The sequence below is a fragment of the Artemia franciscana genome, chromosome 9 (genome assembly GCF_032884065.1).
Source record: "Artemia franciscana chromosome 9, ASM3288406v1, whole genome shotgun sequence".
Classification (NCBI taxonomy): domain Eukaryota; kingdom Metazoa; phylum Arthropoda; class Branchiopoda; order Anostraca; family Artemiidae; genus Artemia; species Artemia franciscana.
The window spans coordinates 23,616,156-23,639,695 of NC_088871.1; the positions used below are offsets into that span (position 1 = coordinate 23,616,156).

Below are 23,540 nucleotides of genomic sequence, written 5' to 3' on the forward strand. Positions count from 1 at the left end.
TGAACTCTGAAGTTGTTAATCTGTAAAGATCTTCAGATAAATACTATGCACACCAACTCGCAAAAGTTGCAAAACCCCTCATTGCAACTAGCAAACGTTGCAAAGCCCTCATCGCTGAAGATACCTATAGCCTAACAGCCGATTATTACTTATAAGTCCCTACATGTCTTACCACTGGAACGAAATTGGTCTTACTATCAAATACACCAGAAACAAATATTAGGTACACCAACTAGCAAAAGTTGCAAACCCTCATTGCCGAAGACGATTGTGAGCTAATAGCCGACTATTGCTTAAATTTCCCCTATATGTCTCACAATTGGTATCGGCCTATTTTTGGTTTCAGCGTGTACCTTACTGCTGAAGTTGTCAACCCCTTTAAACTTTCAAACTGGTATATCTCACGAAAGAATTTTTCTACCGAAAAATGGATGACATATACTTTCGTCAACTCATCAAGAGCTATGACTGCCATAAAAAAAATCAATCTGTCTTAGTTCAAAAGTTGACTTTTTTGCCGTAGGCCAAGTTTCTAACGTCATCGCTTAGAAAGGAGCAATTTATAAAATCTAATTTCTTTAGCAGTGAGAGAACTTTTAAAGTGTAAGAGGCACATCATATACCATTTCTGTATCGGCTTATTTTTGGTTTCAGTGTGTATCTTACTACTGAAGTTGTCAACCCCTTTAAACTTTCAAACTGATATATCTCATGAAGGAATTTTTCTACCAAAAAACGGATGACATATACTTTGATCAGCTCATCAAGATCTATCGAGTGCTCTCGGAAAATAAAATCTATCTGTCTTAGTTCAAAAGTTGACTTTTTTGCCGTAGGCCAAGTTTCTAACGTCATCTCTTAGAAAGGAGCAATTTATAAAATCTAATTTCTTTAGCAGTGAGAGAACTTTTAAAGTGTAAGAGGCACATCATATACCATTTCTGTATCGGCTTATTTTTGGTTTCAGTGTGTATCTTACTACTGAAGTTGTCAACCCCTTTAAACTTTCAAACTGATATCTCATGAAGAAATTATTCTACCAAAAACGGATGACATATACTTTGATCAGCTCATCAAGATCTATCGAGTGCTGTCGGAAAATAAAATCTATCTGTCTTAATTCAAAAGTTGACTTTTTTGCCGTAGGCCATGTTTCTAACGTCATCATTTAGGAGGGAGCAAAGGATAAACTCTAGTTTCTTTAGCAACGAGAGAACTTTTAAAGTTTAAAAGGCACATCTGATACCATTTCTCTACTGTAATCCCAAGTGCAAAAAACAGAATGATAAACTCAGCTGAAATTACGAACAGAAATGGGTAGAAACAATTGATTTTTAACCCCAGGCAAGAGTCAACGATCCTGCCTAAGGTCCACACTTTCTTTAAAAACCACAGAGGTTAGACCCTTACCACTTTCTAGGAATAAGCTGAAATCGGGGTGCTAGGAAAAAAAAAACACAACCAAACCAAAGTGTCGTTCTCGCAACACAACTACGAAACAAATTCTTGGAAAATATGAAAAACTGTTTGATATCCAAACGTGTCTTCTTTTTCTTTTTCCCAAAAACTAACTGATCACTGGAACATCGTAAGGGCACAGAAATGGATAGCCTTCTGATGTTCTCGGAATTAGTTTTTTAATTCCCCCATCCCATAAAAGTGTACTTTAACTGGTGACTGGTTTAATGCTTCATAACATACTTCACCCAAAATTTCCAAATAAATGACGATTGATCAGCTATTCAAACTTGCTTATAAGTATAATAATCACTACCGTCATGTTTTTTTAAAGATTTTAATGTTCTTTTAGATTTTTTTCCGCAGAAATTTATTGAGACTGTAAAGCTTTCGTTTCTTTCCATTACAACTAAGTTTTTTTTTATGCTCTTTCTGAAATTTTGTGTAAAACTAGACTAGAGACTACATTCTATGAAAATTTAAGCCAGATCAGAGAAAGAGTTATCGCTAATGTTAGAGCTGAGGCTCAAACTCAACAAACCTCTGTGCTCCCCATTCATACATTAAAAAAATAATCCTAATGTATGACAAAGTAAGGGGAAAGAAATTAAAATCTGGTCATTAAGATCGAAAGTAGATGAAGTCCTATTTAAATTTAAAAAAAAGTTTTTTTTTAACTGAAAGTAAGGAGCAGCATTAAAACTTAAAAGGAACAGAAATTATTTCGTATATGAAGGGTTGCCCCCTCCTCAATACCTTGCGCTTTATGCTAGAGCTTTTTTCTTCAAGCTGTTATTGACTTTTGTGCGTTCCTAGACTAGAGACTACATTCTTTTAAAATTAAGCCCCACCGAAAAAAGAGGTATTTCTAATCTTAGAGCTGAGGCCCAAATTCAAAGACCCTCCGTGCTCCCCATTCACCCATTTCAAAAGCAAATCATGATATATGACCAAGTACGGAGAAAACATCAAAATCTGGCCATTTAGATGGAAACTGGATAAACTCCTACTTGAATTAAGTAAAAAAAGATTAACTGAAAGTAAAGAGCAGCATTAAAACTAAAAAAAAATGAAAATATTTCGTATGTGAGGGATTGTCCCCTCCCCAATACCTTTCTTTATACGATAAAGCTTATAGCACTTTCAAAAAAGCTTCCAATTCTAAGATGGCCCCTGTGATTCAGTTGCCGTTCTTGAAAATTAAGACAAACAGTAAAACTTTAGCGTAAAGAGCATGGTATTGAGGAGGGGGGAAACCCTTCGTATACGGAATAGTTTCTGTTTTTTTAATATTAATGTTGTTCTGTACATTCAGTTAAAAAAAAACTTCTTTTTTATTTAATTTCTGATGGTTTTTCATATAATGTCGGTAAATCTGGCATCTTCCATAAAATATCCCCTGTTCTCACGGGAAGCTCCTCTGTGAAAATTTTATACCAAGCACAAATTCCCTCCAGATAGTTCCGTCCTCGTTGGAAATCCCCCCCCTTTAAAATTCAGCCTGAAAATTCTCCATAGGATACTTTTATTTGAAAGAGACTTTAATTTCTAATCGGTTTTCTCATTGATCTGGAAATGCCTCCTTCCGTGGAATTTTTCCCTGGGAATCAAAACACGGTTCAAGTTCAAGTTCTATTTATTTTCCTAAATAACAATAACAAAAACAATATCCCAAACTAACTCCCGGAACTAACTCCCGGATAATTCCCCCGGAACCTCTCCAAATACAAAATTGAGTTGGCAAGGAGAATGTAAGACAATTTAAAAGAATTTCATATAGGAATTCTGTCAAATTCCCTGGTGTAAAATTTCCCCTGGAAAATTCGCCGGATATTTCCCTCCCCAAGAAAAATTCTCCCTAGGGAATCCCATCCCAAGTACAAAATGTCCCCCCCCTGAAAATTCTCTGTACACGTCCCAATAACAAATATTATACCTAAAGAATGGACAAATTTCATAAGTTACAGGCATATTTATTTAAGGCATAAGTTACATGCATATTTATTGGAACTTTCAGCTATATTGAACAAAATGATTATCTTAAAATTTTGATCAGATGACTATGGCAAACAAGGGGCATAGGAGGGGGTGGAATTTATCCCACCTCCCAATCTTTTTGGAAACCTAAAAAGGGCAGTAGAACTTTTAATTTTTGTTCTACGGAAACCCCTCCTGATCTTTTTAGGACCATTATTTCGATAGATCACCCGGAAAAAAAAACACGCACCCACGATCTTTCTTCAGGCAAAAATTGCAAAATTCCACATTTTTGTATAAAGAAGCTTGAAACTGCTAAAGTAGGGTTTTCTGATACGCTGAACCTGATAGTGTAATTTTCATTGAGATTCCTCAAATTTTGGGGATATTTTCTCCCTATGTCAAAAATCATGCAAATTTTTAAGGCTCGTAACTTTTCACACGCAAAACTAAACTTGACGAATCTTACATATTTGGAATCACCATAATAAGCTGATTCTTTTGATGTATCTATTAATATAAAAGTTCTGTTTTTTTAGAGTTGGGGTTACTGTTGAGTCCAGTCACTCCTTTCTTACAGTTCGTTACCACAAACTGTTTGGTGGGATAATTATCAACTTTGCCGTGCATAAAAAGATACACGCATGCTGCATCCTGAAAGAGAAGCGTTTTCATTCAGTGAAAAAAGGCTTAATTTAAATATGGGTGAGTTACATAAGGGTTAAGTCAAAAGAGGGTTGATTTAAATAGAGGTCGAGTTAAACGAGGGTTTGGGTAAATGGGGTTGAGTTGCACGGAAACTCTATTACTTGGGTTTAGTCACAAACACCCATTTTATACAATGTAAATGGGGTTGTGCTGTACGGGTGCTCAGTCAAATGAGGGTTCAGTTAAATGGGGAAGAGTTGTACGGGACCAAGTTAAACGGTGTTTCAGTTGCACGATGGTCAAATGGATTGAGGTATATGTGGGTTGAGTTGCACAGGGGTCTAGTTGCAAGAAGGTTCAGTTAAATAGGGTTGAGTTAAACGGGGGATCAGTTGCACAAGAGTTCAGTTAAGTGGGGTTCAGTTACATGAAAGCTGTGTTACAATGGCTCAGTTACACGCACACCCCTTTCTAAAATATATAACGTTATTTCTACACTATGACGTTTTTTGATGCATTTGAATGTGACACCATTCACATGATTTTTTATTAAAGGCTCTAAAGTAAAGTCGGCCAAAGGGTGAACGTCCTGCCCATGACCCACCGATATATTACCATCCCTACTGGCGGGGCATGTGCCCAACGTTGGGTATCACAGGCCTATGTTGTAGCCTATAAAAACACGTGGAGAAATACAGAATTAAATACCCTATTTTTAATTGGAAATTGACGAGCTTGGCTCTACCTTGGGAGAACGCATGGTATAAATGAGGGTAAATTGATGAAAGGGGGCTTAGGCAAAGCCTAATGAAATAGTTTAAAATTAGAGAGAAAGAAATAAATCCACCGTCTTCGGTGGAATAATAAGACAATTTGGAGATTTGGAGAATAAAAAGAAATAAAGTTGAATTAATTGAGGATCACCACGGACTAAATTCGGACTGAATTAGCGACGATTGATTACTTGATTAAGCGATATCAATTATAAATATCGTGCATATTCTCGTATTTAATTGAGTCTTTGATTATATTTTTGAAGAAAGATATTGCTATTTGAGCATGAAAATATGCGACTTACAGACTCACAGAGATTGAACAGGGCAAAAGAGAAGCCCCTAGAGAGGCAGATGAAATAGATGAACAGGCCCATATGGAGAGATCAACGGCAAAATATTCAATTTCCGGAAATGCCGTGACCAGCTAAACTCAGAAATATTAGTTCTAGATTAAATATTTGTTCTAAAGATATTTAGCAACTAATATATTTTTTGCAGAATCGTATTATTAATTGGTATTAATGGTATTATTATTATTATTGGTATTAATTACAGCAACACGGAGGTTTTAAGAAAAGTAGCTCAATTCAACCCAGCTAGTAAGGCAAAAGATTTTACTTTCATAGATTCAATGGAGGCCGGTAAAAACCAATTGAAAAATTATGGAAAAATCATTAAAAAGGCCAAAAAAGAACAGTCAAATTTATATTTGTAGAGAACATAGGGAGGATAGAAAGACTGTTCTTAAACGTCAATAGACTATTCAAGATCTATAAAATGATTTACATCTGATTCGTCAGTAGTGTAGGGTTCCACTTTTGACGGCCGAGCGCCCTGGCAACCAATTCCAGGCCCCTAGAAACCAGCAGATGCTATAGAATTTTCTTCAAGATGCAGGTGTTATTGATTTTCTTCAAAAGACCGGTGCTTGTTAAATAATAGGGAATGTTTTTTCTTTGATTGTTACATAATTGTTTACCTATGATGAAGATGGCGTAATCTCGTGTAACTTGCTAGATCTAATGGACCACTTAGCTCAATGTCTAAAAGAGCTTACTGCGTCAAGATCGTGGATACTGTTCTAGACCAGGGCTTCTTAAACTTTTGTAATTCCCGACCCCATTTATGATTGCGAGTTTCTTAACGACCCCAACAAACATAAAAGGAAAAAAAAATTGATGATATATTTATTAGGTAACAATATACATATGCGTATGAAATATATAAATTTAAAATTCGTTTTGAAACATATAAAAATCTAAAATTGAAATTTGCACAAAATGTTATAGAAATGTTTTTATTATAGTTTAAAAAACAAAGTGGATTCTGACCATCTTAATTCTCTCGAATATATCCAAGTAGTTGCGTGGTAAATATTAAATTAAATTTTACGTTAAAAATTTAATGAGATGGATATGCCTGTTTTTTATTGCATAACAAATCAAATCTTGGTGTAACGTTTGAAACTGCTGGACGTAAGATCTCTTCAACATTATTTTATCGCTGAACGATATTGGGATTTAATGTGTGTTAAAGCTAAGAAAGTAACTTCACGTAAATATGTGGTGTTGAACGGCAGAAGTACATTTAACGCCATTTCGGCGATTGTGGGAAATTCAGTTCTAGTTCCGATCCAGAATTCAGTCAAGGGCTTTTTTTGGAATTGTAGTTTTAAGTTTGAGTCACACGAAAGCTCAGCAAATTCCTCTTGAGCTTTAATTTGCAGATGATCAATCTCACTTAAGCCAATCCAAAACGGCTTTTGAATCCAAACTATTTTTTGTAAATCAATATTTAATATAAAATATGTCCGGAACTGTATTTCTAGCGCTTTTTAGTGATCTACAATAGTTTTTGCAATAAAAGTTTTACAATGAATTTTCTCAATTACACAATTGTCGACACTGGAAAACATTTCGAACGAATTTTTTTCGACCCTACTTTTCCAAATGCTGATCTTTTTAATAAAACTTTCAATTTTATCGTTTGAAGTAAATATATCGCAACTTTTTCCTTGAAGAGACAAGTTAAGATCGTTTAACTTCGCAAAAATATCTGACAAATAACACAGCTTGGATAGCCACAAGTCATTTTGAAAAAAAGCAGCAAATTTAAATTTTCGTTCAGTTAAAAATATTTCGATCTCGTCCTTTAATAACAATAACCTTTTTAAACTTTGACCTCTTGACAACCATCTTACTTCTGCATGTAATAACTAAGTTGTGTAGTTGGAATCCATATCCTTACAGAGATTTGAAAATAAGCGACTGTTAAGGGCATGGCTCTTAATAAAATTTATGACCTTAACAGCATCCTGAAGCACATCGTTCAATTATGGTGCTATCAATCAATTAAAAAGCGCCCAAAGGATTTTTGCATGCCGGGACTGTAAGGTCCCGTCGGTCTTGAAAGGGTTAAACTGACTAATTCAGAATAATATGCACTTTATTTACAATCATGCAATGACTAAATGAAAATGACTTGAAATGTTTATATAGTTTCTTCGAAATAACACTTAGAAATTTTGTTGATAATATTTATCAAGATTATTTCGGTTTTAAGAGATTGACAAAAATAAATCTACATTTTTATAAATTTCTATAACATCTTCTGATCCATAGTAAATTTATACAAGATATTATAATGATCGGAATAGAAATGCTGGTATAAACAGTCTTTCCGAATCAGAAGATTTTATGATACATTTATCTACGATGATTGTTATTTTTCTTTATAACAATAATTTTACAAGTTAAAAAACATTTTTGTTAAATTGTATTCTTATCACTCGCGACCCCATAATTTTGCTACGCGACCCCAAATGGGGCCGCGACCCATAGTTTAAGAAGCTCTGTTCTAGACAATTTCCTTAGTAATGGATTCGTTTACTCTATGAACTATTGAAGGCGCCATCAATGGTGAAATGAAACCTCTAGTACCTAAAGTGGCAGTGGAAATTACAGAGGGTTGTCAGCTAACCCTAGAATGGGACGCAATGTTTGCAAGATATGCAATATCCTAGAGCAAATTCAAGCAGGAAGAACAGTTATGTTTTGCAGTAAAAGTGAATATAATGCAAAAAAAAAGATTACAAGACGTATTCAATGCACAAGTGAAATATATTGAAGACAATGATCTGAATCAATGTATAAACAAGGAATGAGTTTGTTGCTATTAAATTTAAAAAAGAGCTTTTTCTTGTTGGATATTTTACTGGCGATGACAAGGTAGAAAGAATTGTACAAATTCCACGAACAGAAATCAGCAAACAACAAGTTCCTAAGATTTCTATGGGGTTGCCCTAGATTGTTACATATTGACCTCTTGATGTCTTTGGATTGGTCTTGATTTTTAGAAGTTGGCCTTGATTTCTTCAGTTTGGTCTTGATTTTTATGAATTCGTCGGTACTTCTATGTATTGCTAACAATTTTTACAGGTTGATCATTATTTTTAGGGTTTAGTCTTGATTTTTGTGGTTGGTTTTGATTTTTACGTGTTAGTCTCGATTTCTGCAGTTTTGTCTTGATTTCTAGAGTTTGTTCTGATGTTTTGATGTTTTATGTTTCTGATATAGAGTCTTTAGATGTTTTGGTAATAAGCAAAAGGCTTATTCAAGAAAATGTTTTAAATTATACTGTGTGTCATCCATTTAGTGTCAGAGGCTTGGAATTGCCATGGAACATCGCAATCTAAAAATGAAATGGCAAGTTTATGCTTTTCAAATAAAAACAACGGTCATTTTTAGCTTACCCACTTGCCTGGGTAGAGAATTTAAAGTGCCAAAACCCTATAGGCAAGTGTATATTCTCCTGGTGAGCCCCTGTGTTGGGCTGTTGCCTCTGAATTATTTGTCTTTATAGTTTTTATTGTTTGGTAAATGACGACTTATACTTATTGACGACACGACTGCCTGTCCATGGATTATTCTTTATGGTTGATTGTGTATGGCTATACTGTTTGACCTATGTGATTGTATGGATGAATAGGGTTAAGGCCACATTCACGTGCTGATCTATATTTAAAAATTTATTTTTAAGGAAAAAAAGTTGAAAGAAAAACTTGTATGTGATTACGTGCCCTCAAAGGCTGTCATTAGGGCTGATATATTGTGTCACGCTGGGTTCAATTGTTTGAAGTCATCAGAAGAAACGCTATTAGCGATTTTTCATTAAGTTGAAATGATCGATTCTAGTGTGAACGAATATTTTAACAGAAAAATGCCTTGAAAAATTCCTTATTTGTGCTAATGTGTGCCAGATGGTGTCTTGTGCCATTTTTAGTTTGCCACAGTGGCGTGAACCGTCATGAGGGAATCAGGTTTAGGGATGGATTGTAAAAACATAAACTATTGAATTTAAAACGTAAATTATAACAATAAAATATCTAGAAAATGTTTCAGAATGATGAGAGGTGCTAGAAGGTGCCAAAAGGCTAGTTACAGTTTGGCAGAGTGGCGTGATTTGAAATGGTGTATCACGGAGGGTTGGCTTACAAAAACAAGAACCAATGGGTTCAAATCATATTCTTAACAAGACAATACTTGGAAAATGTCTTAAAAATGATAAGCGGATGTTAAAGGACACTAAAGGGGGAAGTAATAGTGTAGCACGGTACCGAGAATTGACCTGGTGTATCATGGAGTGTTTGCTTGCGAAAGCATAAGCCATTGGATTCAATGGATGATTTTTAACGAGAAAATACCTGAAAATTTCTAAGAATGATGAGCGGGATATCAGTGGCCGCCAGATGGTTAATCATATTATGACATGGCAGCAGGAATTGAGATGGTGTATTACGGAGGTTTGGCTTGCAAAAACATGAACCATTGTTTTTAATTAATGATTCTATCATGAAAATTTCTAGCAACAATGTCTTGGGAATGATAATACGTACCAACGGGGTGCCATGGGGCAGCCACATATTGCCATTGTGGTGTGAACTGCTTGAAATAACACTATCTAGATCCTAAAGTAGAGCTGAGAGGTGTTAAATGAATTTTTATGAGTGAGAGGGAGTGAAGTCTAACGCCCAGTCAAAGAAACAACGTTTTTTTATTAGGACCTCTCCGAAATACCTCTTAATATTTTGCATCTTAATAATACTTAAAATTATCTGTAATAACAAGCCTACCCCTCTCAGGAATTGCTTGCGAGGGTGGGCTGCATTGTTACGGTATATATTGTTACATATTGCTACGGTGGCGTGAATATGCATAGTCTTGGTACAAGGAAACACGGGATTTAAGCTCTCAGCAAAAAGCCCCCAATAGACTTACATTTACCTCTAGAAACAATACCTCCCTCTGGGATTGGTTGTTAGGACCTCCCGTCTTTCTTTAACTCACGCTTGTTTTGGCTTAAATTTTATCCTGAATCAAGTTTTTTCATGTTTTAACCGCTTTTCTGTGTATTAGTAATGCTTTGTAAATTTGTTTTTACTAATAAAATGTGTATGTACAAAAGATCCCTTAGGTTTAATGATCCAGGATTAAACTTCAGTATATTCCACAAAAAAAAATTAAGCATATTATAGCCTGCGCACATAGGTATGCTCATTCGTGAATGCTCTAAATATAAGTGTCAAATTCTGTGTAGTAAAGAGGAAAAGAAAAAACTTTTGATCAAGCATGAATGTAGTATATTCTAACCATAATGGTACTCTCGCTTTTATTTCATCTCTCATAGCACTATTATATGATATAGTATTACTATTATAGTATTACTATACTTATAGTATTGCTATTACTATAGTATAGTATTACTATTACTCTATAGTATTACTTAACAAGCAGGTGCACATCAAATGTAAAGGTTTCTAATAATCGATTTTCTTCCTGCATATCAGTTATTGTAATCAATAGCTGAATCATACTAGATAGTAGGATATGGGAATTTCCCGTGTGCAGAATTGGAAATTTCGTAAAATCTATTTCCCAAATCAATATATTAGAAAGGTTTTTTCATACTCTAGCTGTTTAGGGTGCAGTTTAAGCATCGGCACTGTTTCTGTTTTTGAGAAAAACAGAAACAGAAAAAAACAGTTAGAAAAAAAACAGAACAGAAACAGAAACAGGTCAAACAAAAACAGGTGACCTGTTTCTGTAATCTATTCTGTTTTTCGAAAAAACAGAAAACAGCTGTTTTTTAAAAAAAAAACAGCTGTTTTAACAGCTGTTTTTCCTGTTTTTTCCTTACTTCTTCTATTTCTAATAGGAAAGAAAACATCTTCTTGTTAAATCCTTGTAGTCACATACAAAAGATGAGTAACTTCGTGTAATTCAACACACTAGCGTATTTTTAGGGGGGGGGGGCGAAATTTGTCATAAAATGTGTCCAATCGGGTGATACCAACGCTATATTCCTTTCAAGCTTAAATGTCATTTATAATTGACAATTTACCCTAGTTGCTCTTAGACCGTTGCTTTAGCGGTAAACCATTGCTCAAAGCATATACCAACACTATATTCACCGCTTAACGCATGGATGCTTTCAAGCCGAGGCTACTTAGACCGCTGCTTGCTAATATATACCAGACAGACACAGAGTCATCCCATCTAGCTTATGTCCACCGCTTAAGTTAGAGGCTATTTAAACCGTCGCTATAGCGGTAACCCATTGCTCTAAGCAAATACCAACGCTCTATAACGCTCTATGGTTAGACCATTGCTCAAGTGGTAATAACCCTCCGCTACACACATACCAAGGTGTCTAGGTTCACCGCTTAAAGTACGGATGCCTTCAAGCCGTGGCTTGTTGGATCGCTGTTCTAGCGGTAACCCATTGCTCTAAGTCAGTGGTTCCCAACCGGTGGTACGCGTACCCCAGGGGGTACGCGAAACCCTCGCATGGGGTACGCGAAGGTCCCAAAATTAATTTAGTCTACATCTTTAAAACTTGTTTCTGACTCAGTTCCAACATTTCCCTCAAAATCAGATAACATAACCCATTGTACGTAATTTCAGACTCATTTTCAAAACTTTCGCTTTCAGTAACCCGCTAATTTTTCTCCATAGCCGTAAGGTCTCGATTTAAACTCAGCGAGTTCAGTATCTTGTCATCTGTTGAAACACGAAGTTCGTGAATTGTGGTTGCAAACAAAGATGGATAGATTCCTGATCAGGAATAACAAGAAGCCGAATGATGGTCCCCAAAACTCTGAACCTGCACCTAAGAAGAAGAAATATGACGAATCATCGGTCAAAGTGCGTCGATATTTGTCAGAATACCTAGGGCTCGGATTTAGTGCGACAAAGTCTGATCCAGTGAATGCACAGTGCGTTCTTTGTGGTCAAGTCTTGGCCAACAGTTCCATGAAACCTGCGCATATGAACCGGCATCTCAGTAGTGTGCACCCTTCTCATGTCGGTAAGCCCATAGAGTTTTTCAAGCGTAAACAAGAAGCATTCGCTAGTAACTGTTTGGAAATTGCAAAAGTGGCATCAGTTTCTTCAAAGGCTCTCCGGGCTTCGTATGCTGTTTCATATTTAGTTGCGAAACAGAAAAAACCGCACACCATCGCCGAATGTCTGATATTACCAGCACTAGTGAAAGTCAGTGAAATAATGTTTGACACGAAAACTGCTACTGCCCTTCAGTCTATACCTGTGTCGAACAATACCATTTCAAGAAGGATAGAAGACATTGCAAGCGATATTGTCATGCAGGTTATTGAGCAAATAAAGTTGACGAAGATGTTTGCGTTACAGCTTGACGAAAGCACGGATGTGTCAGGTGAAGCCCAGGTGATCGTCTTTGTTCGATATTTAGATTGTTCTGACATAAGAGAAAATATTCTGTTTTGTCAAAACCTACAGTCAAGAACAACAGGAGAAGAACTATTCAAGGTGATTGACAAATTCTTCGCAGAAGGGGGCATCTTGTGGGACTGGTGTCTATCAGTTTGCAGTGATGGAGCTGCCGCCTTAACAGGGAAGAATAATGGGCTCATGGCCTGGATAAGGAAGAAAAATCCAAGAAAGTGGTTGCACTGCAACCACTGAATCATTCACTGAAGTGGTTGCACTGCATCATTCACAGACAAGCTCTTGCATCGAAAAGGATGAACGCACATCTGCACGAGACCCTCAACGAGGCTGTAAAAGTGATCAACTTCATCAAAGCCCGACCACTGAACTCAAAAATGTTCAAGTTGCTGTGCCAAGAGATGGGTTCAGAACATCAACATTTACTTCTGCACACAGAAGTTCGCTGGTTGTCTCGTGGGAAGATTTTAAACAGACTTTTCGAGCTTCGACAAGAAGTTCAAATGTTTCTTCTGGAGCAAAAATCTGCATTCAGTTCACTTTTTGAAAACCAGGACTGGGTCTGCAGCCTGGCCTATCTTGCGGATATTTTCGACAAACTGAATGACTTGAATCTGTCAATGCAAGGTTTCCGGACGGACGAACTCTCCCTGAATTCGAAGATGTGTGCTTTCATCAAGAAATTGGAGTTCTGGCTTAAAAAGGTTCAAAGAAACAGCGTTAGTGTCTTCCCGACCCTTGACAAGTTTGCGGACGATAGTGAAATTGATAACCTCAACACAATCTGTGATTGCATTCGGGAGCATCTGACAAAGTTGCGAGATGAACTTGTGTCATATTTCCCATCGATTATGAACCAAGATAGAACGCAGGATTGGATCCAAAATCCATTTGTTGAAGACGTGACCTCAAGCTCCGGTCTTAGTGACAAGCTTACAGAGAATCTGATCGAACTTGCCACTGATCGCGCCTTAGAACTGAAATTCCAAAATGTAACTGTTTCCCAGTTTTGGCTGGAGGTGAAAGGAGAATACAAGGAACTAAGTGAAATCGCCATGTCTGCTTTGTTACCATTCGGATCCACTTACCTTTGTGAAGTGTCATTTTCGGCAATGTCATTGATCAAAACCAACCACAGAAACAGACTGAGTGTACAAAATGACCTTATAATTGCCGTTAGTGACATCGAGCCAAGATTTGATAATATTTTAGCAAAAAAGCAGCCTCAAGTTTCTCATTGATTTTGTAAGTACATTTAAGCACCGTCATATTGGACAATAAATCTCGTGTTTTTGAAAATTTGATTTTAGTTAAGAAAAAAGTAAAACAACGATTCTCAAGAAAGGGGTACGCAAACTTTTTGGGCCTTGACTAGGGGTACGCGGACCGAAAAAGGTTGGGAACCACTGCTCTAAGTAAATACCAACGCTATATTCCTCTTTTATATGGGATTTCATTGAGCCCATGTTTGCCGCTTAAAGCACGAATCCTTAAAGCCGTCAATGGTTAGACCGTTGCTCAAGCGGTAATAGCCATCCGCTACACATATACCAACAGTAGAGACATTGTCATATGGGGTTCCCATCTAGCCCATGTTCACTGTATAGCGTTCAAGCTTCTCTCTCTTTCTCTATCTCTCTCTTTCGCTCATATTTACCCCGCCGTGAATTAGCATGAGAGGTTGACTCTAGTTGAGCATTGTGGAGTGACATGCATGAGAGGAAAATTTTCAAGTAGTCAACCCGTAGTCAACGGGTTGACTCTATTTTGGCATTGTCAAGGGACATGCATGCACGGAGAGGTGTAGCATAAATGGGAGACAGTCACAACGGCAATCAAAGGGGTAAAATTAACCTTGACTGGGTTGCCCACTTAATTGGACAATCTGTCTTAGCTTTTTTCTACAATTGGCCATGACTTTGACTTTTCCCACACCTATTCCCTTTTTGTTTAAATTCAAAAATCAACGGTATCATGGTATCATGCCCGCTAGATGTGCGTTTCGGTACGGTAGGCACGGGTAGGTATCATGCGTTTCGGTATCATGCCCGCTAGATAGCGCGGAATTTGAAAAAAAAAACAGAAAAAAAAAACAGAAAACAGATAAAAAAAAAACAGAAACGGAAAAAAACAGATGAAAAAAAAAACAGAACAGAAACAGAAACAGGTAAAACAAAAACAGGTAGCCTGTTTCTGTTTTCTGTTCTGTTTTTTGTAAAAACAGAAACAGAAACAGGCAGAAACAGGCAAGAAAAAACAGAAACAGAAACAGAAAACAGAAACAGTGCCGATGCATAGTGCAGTTCCATCGGTTGGAAATGGCACTTTCGGATCTTATTGTGGACATTATTGTGGATTATTGTGGAATATTTAGAATATAAAGGTTCCCCTGAAAAAAAAGTATTGAAAGAAAATGAAAGCTCTTAAAATAATATGTAACATCCCATGTGTACACTGTCATTACGTAACACCCACGTGTGAGTCCTTTTCAGTTAAAAGCGGGGATCTCCCACGGGGGCTTGAAGAAACAGTCAGGTGTGAATGCGTCATCCTTAACATAAGTAAACTTTCCCCCATTGCGTAAGAACTCTTGAAACACATTGAAGAAAAAATCTTTTGAGATGTCTTGAAATATCTTGAAGAAAAATTTCTTAGAAAACGTCTTGAAATGCCTTGAATCGTCTTGAAATGTCTTGAATCGTCTTGGAAAGTCTTGAAAAGAAATGTCTTTAAAACGTCTTGGGATGTCTTGAAACGTCTTGAAAAAATTTCTTGAAGAAAAACGAAATCTCAAGAAGAAAAAAAAAACACATTGAAAGAAAAAGAAATCCTGAAGAAAAAATGCCTTGAATGAAAAAGAAATCCTAAAGAAGAAAATCCCTTAAAGTGTCATGTAACACCGATGTGTTTACCGTCATTACGTGACGTCTGTCGTGTGCATTGTCATTACGTAGCAACCCATGTGTCCGCTATCATTACGTAACATCCAAGTGTAAGATTGCGGCACATCCCACGTGTGCACCGTCATTACGTAATACACTGCGTTTGCGTTGCCATTACGTGACATCTCACGTGTGCACCACCATTACGTAACACCTACGTGCGAGCTGTCATTAGGTAACACTCACGTGTGCGCCGTCCTCAGTCACATACCGCGTTCGCGTTGCCATTACGTGACATCTCACGTGTGCACCACCATTACGTAACACCTACGTGCGAGCTGTCATTAGGTAACACTCACGTGTGCGCCGTCCTCAGTCACAAGTGGAGGTTCCCCATGGGGCCCCTAAGGTTTAGCTTGTCACGCGAGATTGCGTCACTCCCAATAAATCCATCAAGTCACGCAAGATTGCGTCAATCTTCTCTCCAATTACGTAACATGCACTTCCGGCTGTCATCGAAATGACAGGATAGGGATGTGTTTAAAACTAGGGATGTCATGAAATCCATGCACATGCGTCTCTTAGAAAATATTCCCTATTTCGCATACCTGTGTCTCGAGGGGGTCGAAGGGATACTTTTAAACATTCTCCTCAAATTCCCTGAAAATTTCAAATAAATGCCCTTAGCCATTTCTGAGATATTGAAGATACGCATTTTTAACTACCGGGATCCACATAGTTGTATTTTGATTTGAAGTTCAACATTCCACCTAATATTCTCTGAAAGTTTTGACACAATAGCCTTACCTATAGCTGAGATATTGCAGACAGGCCATTTTGACAACCAAAATAAACTCGTTTTTTTTAGTTGTTTTGAAGTCTTTTGATTTAGTTCGATTTCCCCCTCGACATTTCCTGAAATTTTGACTGCACTGAGAGTTATCCTACGCATCAATTTTTAAATAAGCACGGGACAAAATCCGTATAGTTTATAAAATCGTAGAAATGATTATTCTACGATTTTAGCACAACATAATCTTAGCTTACCATAAAATCCCTTCTTCGGATGCTCCCTTATCCTTAGCCCTTTTTTGCTTTTTATATCGAATAGATCTCGAACTCTCTCATTATAGATCTCCATCATTGACACTGAGACTTCAAAGGTGTTGCCTGATTCTTCTAATGCCGAGAAGAGACTTTCACAGAATAATGGTACGATTCCTAAAATAAAAAGCATAATAATAGCTACAAAATTATCGCTTTCTGTTCAAAAACAGCTTTGTGGCACAAACTGTCTTTGAAAAAAAAAATTAGTTTTTATTACAATGAAAAATAAACTTCTTTGAAATTAAATGAAAAAAATATTTCTTTCTCAAGAATCTTAGACGTAACGAATTTATATTGATTCTATCAGGGATTCGAAATATGTTCAATTGGCTATTTAAACAAAGTAAACAAAACAATAAATTTCATACATCTGAAAACTACTCCATAATGATTCAAATACTTGTCATATAAAACAATTATTTGTAAAAAAAAATCCGTTTTTAAGAGAATAACATCTGTTTCTCAAAAGTTTATTTTTAGATAGCGTCTGTGTTTATATAGATGAGAGTTAGAGTTGAAAAGAACTTTACAAATTTAACCATCAGTGCTAACGCTCTAGCATTGCAAATAGTGCCTTCTCTGATTCGGTCTTCCAGTGATGATTTATGCAAAAAGACTATCAACTTTATTCACCCTTATGACCTACTACAGCCTTTTTTCCATATTGATACTGGTTAATTTGTCAATGTTGTCTTTTGTTAGTCTGAATTTTTTTTTTTCTTCGCTGTTTATCTTTTTTGTTTTTGTTTATTTATAATACTCCGTACTTTGTGTTTTTTATACTTTTACGGGTAATGAAGTTCATTCATTCATTCATTCATAGTAAAGAGCCATAAGGCTTCATTGTATTCTTGTCTTTTTTTTTCCATAGCCACTTCATATGCGAGGAGTGGACATATAAACCTATTTATTTGTGCTTTAAAGACAAATCTATGATTTATTATGATGAGAAGGAAAACAAAATTTGGCCAATTCATGCTCCACCAATTCTATATGTGAAAAATATACATTTCTACTTTTTGCACAATGAAATGATAAATATTATACCCACCTTTTTCCAATTGTCGTCCTTAGCAACCTAATACAACATGAGCGCCTGGTGGCAGGTATTTTTGCGTATAATCTCTTGTACCTAGGTCAATTGAAGAGGGTTTGGGAGAACATTTAAAATACTGTACTACCCATTGAGTAAAATTTGTGGAGACTTTTAATGAAAATAAATCCACATTAGAATCCAAAGATTATCTTCATAGAGTGGCAATGAACAATGAAAATTTGTTTTTGAAATATTTTTTGAATATTTGTGAACAATGAATACTAGATGGGATATAAACAAAAAAAAAAAAAAACAGAAGGCTCAAATACCTTAGAATATTAAGCAGAACAAAAACCTGAAAACACATCTCGTCTCATTCAGGCAAAAAAATTGAAGGTTCTAGTGTCCTTTTTTAAAGGTCAGAAGTTACTGGAGGGTAACCTTCCCCCTCCCTCCATTCCCACCATTTCCCAAATGGCATCGAACCAAAATTTTGAGATGGCAATTTTGTTCAGCGTAGTAGAAAGGCTTAGTAATTTGTTTTCATGGATGACAGTACTAGTTCCTCATTATTAACTAGTTCCCCTTAACATATAGGTCTTATGTAAGGGTGGTTTTATGAACTTTGGAGGGGGCTCATTCGATTGGAAATCAAAAGTCTTACTGTTCTTTTTGAAAGTCAAAAGTTATCGAAGGGTAACTAGCCCCACCCCCACATCCTCTTTTCCCCAAGTGCAGTCAATAGAAATTTTGGGATAGCCATTCTATTTAAAATAGTACAGAGATCATACAAAAAGACTTTTAGGGTTGAAACAAACCCCAGAGCCTGGGGACAAGGGTTATATGTTATGCCCCAGGAGCATATAAGGCTTTTACGGATGAGGCTCATTTGACTGGAAATTTAAGGTTTCAGTTCCCTTTTAAGATACTAAAGTGACGGAGGGCAACTAGCAACCACCCCCCCCCCCGATACACTCTTTTCTCCAAACACATCTGATTGACATTGCAAGATAGCCATTTTGTTCAAAATAATCCAAAAGACATCTAACGATGCCTTCAGGGTTGATACGACCCCAGAGCCCTGGGACAAGGACTATAAGTTATACCCTGGAGGTATATTGGCTATTCGTGTAATGGGTGGTCATATGAACTTTAGACGGGGCTCATTAGATTGGAAATTAGAAGTTATAATGTCCTTTTCAAGAGTCGAAAATGATTTGAGGGCAGCAAGCATTCCCCCCACGCCCATCATTTCTCAAAACATACATCAAAACAAAATTTTTTTACGTCTATTTTCTTAAAGACTTTAGGATGGTAGAGAAATTATTCTCTTGGGGATTCCAATCTCCCCACAGCCCTCAGGGAAAGGGCTGTAGGTTAAGAAATTTGTTCATTGTTTACGTATAGTATAAGCTATTGAGAAACGTGTACGCGTTTGACCTTTTGTGTCTCAAAATACAAAAGCATTCAGGAGAGCTTTCAGGGAATGCCGAGGGGAATGCTGAATTAAATCAAAACAATTTATGTGTATATGGGTTGTCAAATGCGCGTAACTCAGGAATGACTAGGTATATTATTTTGGAACTTTCGGGAAATGATAAGGGAGATGATCAATTAACCAAAAAGGCAATATTTGCACGCTACTATTCCTACTACTACTAAAACTACCACTGCTTTTATCTCTAGCACAACTACTACTATTACCACTACTACCATTATTATCACTGAAGCCTCTGGTTCTTTAGCGAGCACTACCAAGGCTGAGTATACTGAAAAAAAACATCTGAAAAAATGTTGAGGGGAAAGTTGAGCTAAATCCAAACATACTATGTGTATGCATATTGCTGATACGGGCGTATCAACAATATTTTTGGAACGGCTTACCGTATCAAGAGAACCTTTTGGGGTATTGTGAATGGGATGTTCAACTGACCAAAAGGCAACAAATACCCACTACTACTGCTGTGAAGGTGTAAATTTGACAGAAGATTTAGGGAAAGTCGAACTAAATCAAAACACATTATGTGCAGGCAGATTGCCAAAGGGTGTATCTCAAGAATGAACTTGGGTATTAAGTTGGAACTTCCAGAAAATACTTAAAGGGGAAGGTCAATTGACAAAAAGGTAATATTTTCATGCCTTTTTAAAACACTACTACAGCTTCTACTTTTACTAATACTACTACTACTAGTTCTACTGCTAGTGCTACTAAAGCTTGGGGTATTAAGGCGAAAAATTTTGGCAATGTTGAAACCGTATTAAGGTATATCAAAACAAACTGTACCCACACAGGTTGTCAAGATGGCGAATCAACAATGCTTCAGGAAAGGTTGATGGTATTAAGTTTAAAATTTCATCGTGTGTTGAAGATGATGCTTATGAAAACCAAAGGTGCTATGAGCAAAATTTTAAGAGCCGTTTCAACAAAATAAGATTTTCAACAAAAAGTAAATAACTCCATCAAACCAAAAACGAAAAGAAATAAAATCAAACAACCTACCAAGCGTAAAACTACCTCAAATGACCATCAATAAATAAATTAAACCCAAAACGAAGAGAAATCATAGTAAATAACTGAGTCGAAATCAAAACATGCAGAAATTAGCATGAGTAGGGCTGACAACTCCCATGCCTTCTCAAGGCCAGAATATAATTTGCACTTTACTAAAAAATTACAAAAGATGTGCATTGTCAGTTTAATATACATATGCTGATATTTATCCCTCAAAGTCTTAGTAATATTTGAGTTACTAAAGTTAATAAAAGTTAATATATTTAAAAAGCTTTTTTTTCAGCTAAGTACCACTGGTCACTTCATTGGTGCACTAAAGTTTACTTGGTCACTCAATTTTCACCTTTTCTGTTTGATCACTAAATTGTCACTTTTTTAGTCTCTGAACGTTTACTGTTAATTTTTCATTTTAAATTTTTTCACATAATTTGCAATTTGTTAGCTTTTTTCACTTTAGTTCATATTTTCGCTTTTTGTATACACTTACTTTTGACTGTTTTCAGAATTTATTCACTTAATTTTCTTTTTTCGATGCTTCTTGGATTGACTTTTTTTTCGCTTAATGATCACCTAATTCCCCCTATTTCTATTTCTATTCGCTGAACCATCCCTGTTTTAGATTTTTCTATTAATTTGATTTTTTTTTTTATTTGCTTAATTTTCATTTTTCAATTTTGTCAATGAGTCTAATTTTTTTCTTTTTTTGCTCATTTAATTTTCATTCTTTTTTATTCATTGGATTCCTACTTTTCTTCCTAAAGTGTACTGTTTCTGTGTGTTATGGGAAGTTTTTAAGTATCATACCCGATTCGCCTTCAACTAATCCTTAGATTATGATCATTTCAGATGCATCCTCTTGACATAAATGTTATTTCCTTAGTAATGTAATTTGATTTTAAGAAATTGAAGGGTATCTTATAAGGAATAAGGTGCATTTGTGATTCGATAGCCCTTTTTAACTCTTAAAAGAGTATTTCAGGTAAATTGGGGATTTTGGTCATTTTAAAGAAGATATCTAACGAATTCACTTTGAATCGACCTTATTTTATTTGTAGTTTAGGTTTTAATCTGACTGACCCTCCTCCCAAAAATAGTCCTCCCATGGAAATTTCCCCGATAAAAGTCCAACGCATTCAAAATTTGAGGTTCCAAAGCGAAAGCATGGTAATTAAAAATAATGGACAAAATAAAGCCTTTTGTAATATTCTGCCTATTTTCAAAATTATAGGTAGAATGTTTGGTGGAAAATATCCTATAGTATTTGATTTCATATCTTAATTTCTTTTTATATTTTTTTCGTATTTTTGATGGTTTATTTGTGATAGAAGGGTAGTATAAATTTTTTAAATAATAATTTGGAAATAAAAAGTTAGTGGCAACTGTGGGAGGGGTGTCCCATGGTGTAAATGCACAGAGATAAAAGCTGGTACTAAGAAGTGTGAGTAACTACTTACCTTGGACTTAGTCTGGCACCAGCATCTACAGCGAATAATAGCAATATACCATACCACGGCGATTTAGTAAATAATATCGTTGCAATTGAGAAAGTGTGTTTTTCTTTTGTTTCATTTAAATACTATGAAGTTAAACTCCATGTCGGAACAGAGCTTTTTATCTTTTCCATTTCAAATGGACAGAACTTTTTATCTGACAAAGCAAGTAATTTACTTTCTATAAATTTTGTCTTGCCATACTATAGAAACTAAGCCCCCCAGACCCAAAAAAAAATGAAACAAATAAGAATAAATACCATAGAATATCCTAAACAGTAAATTTCACCTTTGTTTTGAAATTTAGATAGGATATTCCAATATCTCTTCTTCCTTCATTTTTTTTTTGTCTGGCTTTCCCATTGGCAGCTTAGTTTCATACAGAAGAATTTTTGCAGGACTAATTGTCTGCATGGGAAATCTTATGAGTAGAATCATCTGCGGGGGGAAACTCCGAAGGAAATTTTCCAAGGGGTAAATTATCCGCAGTGGCAATGTAACAAGGAGCTATTTGCTGCGAAAAAAATTTCCTGGAGGAATTTTCTTGGGTTGGGGGGGGGGCAGTAATAAGTAAGACTCCCTTGAACACAGATAAACATTCTAACTGTATAAAAAATATGGACAAAAGGACTCGAGTTGTAAAGACGACCTTTGTTTTATTTCTGGAAACCTTCACAAATTTCTTGAGGACAATTTTTCGTCTTAACACACAATTAAATAGAAAAAAAAGTTTTTTTAAACTGAAAGTAAGGAACGATATTAAAACTTAAAACGAACAGAAATTACTCTGTATATGAAAGGGGCTGTTCCCTCCTAAATGCCCCACTCTTTACGCTAAATTTTGAGTATTTCTCTCAACTCTGCTTTTTAGAACAGTAAAAAACTTTGGCGAAGTGGGGCGTTGAGGAGGGAACAGCCCCTTTCATATACGGAGTAATTTCTATTCGTTTTAAGTTTTAATATCGCTCCTTACTCCCCAAAAGACACAGTTATTAGGTTTTTCGACTATACTGAGTAAACTCGCTATCTCAGGATTTTGATCCGGTGACTTTGGGGAAAAGAGTAGCGTGGGAGGAGGCCTAGGTGCCCTCCAATTTTGGTCATTGAAAAAGGGCAGTAGAACTTTAAATTTCAGTCAGAATGAGCTTATCGCGACATTCTAGGGCCACTGGGCCGAAACAATAACTCTCTGAAAAAAAACACGCATTCGTGATCTGTCAGGTGGCAAAAAATGTAAAATTCTATATTTTTGTAGATAGGAACTTGAAACTTCTACTGTAGGATTCTCTAATACGTTGAATCTGATGGTATGATTTTCTTTAAGATTCTACCATTTTTAAGGGGTGTTTCCCCTTGTTTTCTAAAATAAGGCAAATTTTCTCAGGCTCGTAACTTTTGATGGGTAAAACAAAACTTGATGAAAGTTAAATATTTAAAATCAGCATTAAAATATGATTCTTTTGATGCAACTATTGGTATCAAAATATGATTTTTTTAGAGTTTTTGGTCACTATTGAGCCGGTCGCTCCTTACTACAGTTTGTTACCATCAACTGTTTGATTCTGAAACTGTTTAGATTGTAGACTTTTACATTGAATTAAGCAATATAATAAATAAGTATCAACAAAAGTTTGATCCTTCAATTGTATACTAAAACATTCTCAAGATTTCTAGTGGACTGTCTTGAATCACTTTTTGTTAATGCGAAAGATGTATCTTCAGACGGCTAGCATCCTGGATGCACATAGTGTCATTTGACTTAGTTCAGCATGCCCTTCATAACTCCTTGAAAGTTTCATCTTGATACCCTTAGTCGTTCTAATACGCTTTTGTTACAGCCTACATTCATAAAGCGTTTTTTTGACTTAGTTCAGCATTCCCTGAAAACTTA

General features: G+C 36.0%; 1 protein-coding gene across 4 annotated transcripts in view; it reads right to left on the reverse strand.

The window, feature by feature from the left end:
- Window positions 1–23,540, reverse strand: part of LOC136031163 (kinesin-like protein KIF28P) — a 154,942-nt gene that overhangs the window by 106,170 nt on the left and 25,232 nt on the right. For all 4 annotated transcript variants that reach the window (XM_065710502.1, XM_065710501.1, XM_065710503.1 and 1 more), the window contains exon 3: window positions 16,552–16,725. In XM_065710502.1, coding sequence (XP_065566574.1) covers window positions 16,552–16,725 — 174 coding nt within the window. The remainder of the gene's footprint in view (window positions 1–16,551; window positions 16,726–23,540) is intronic.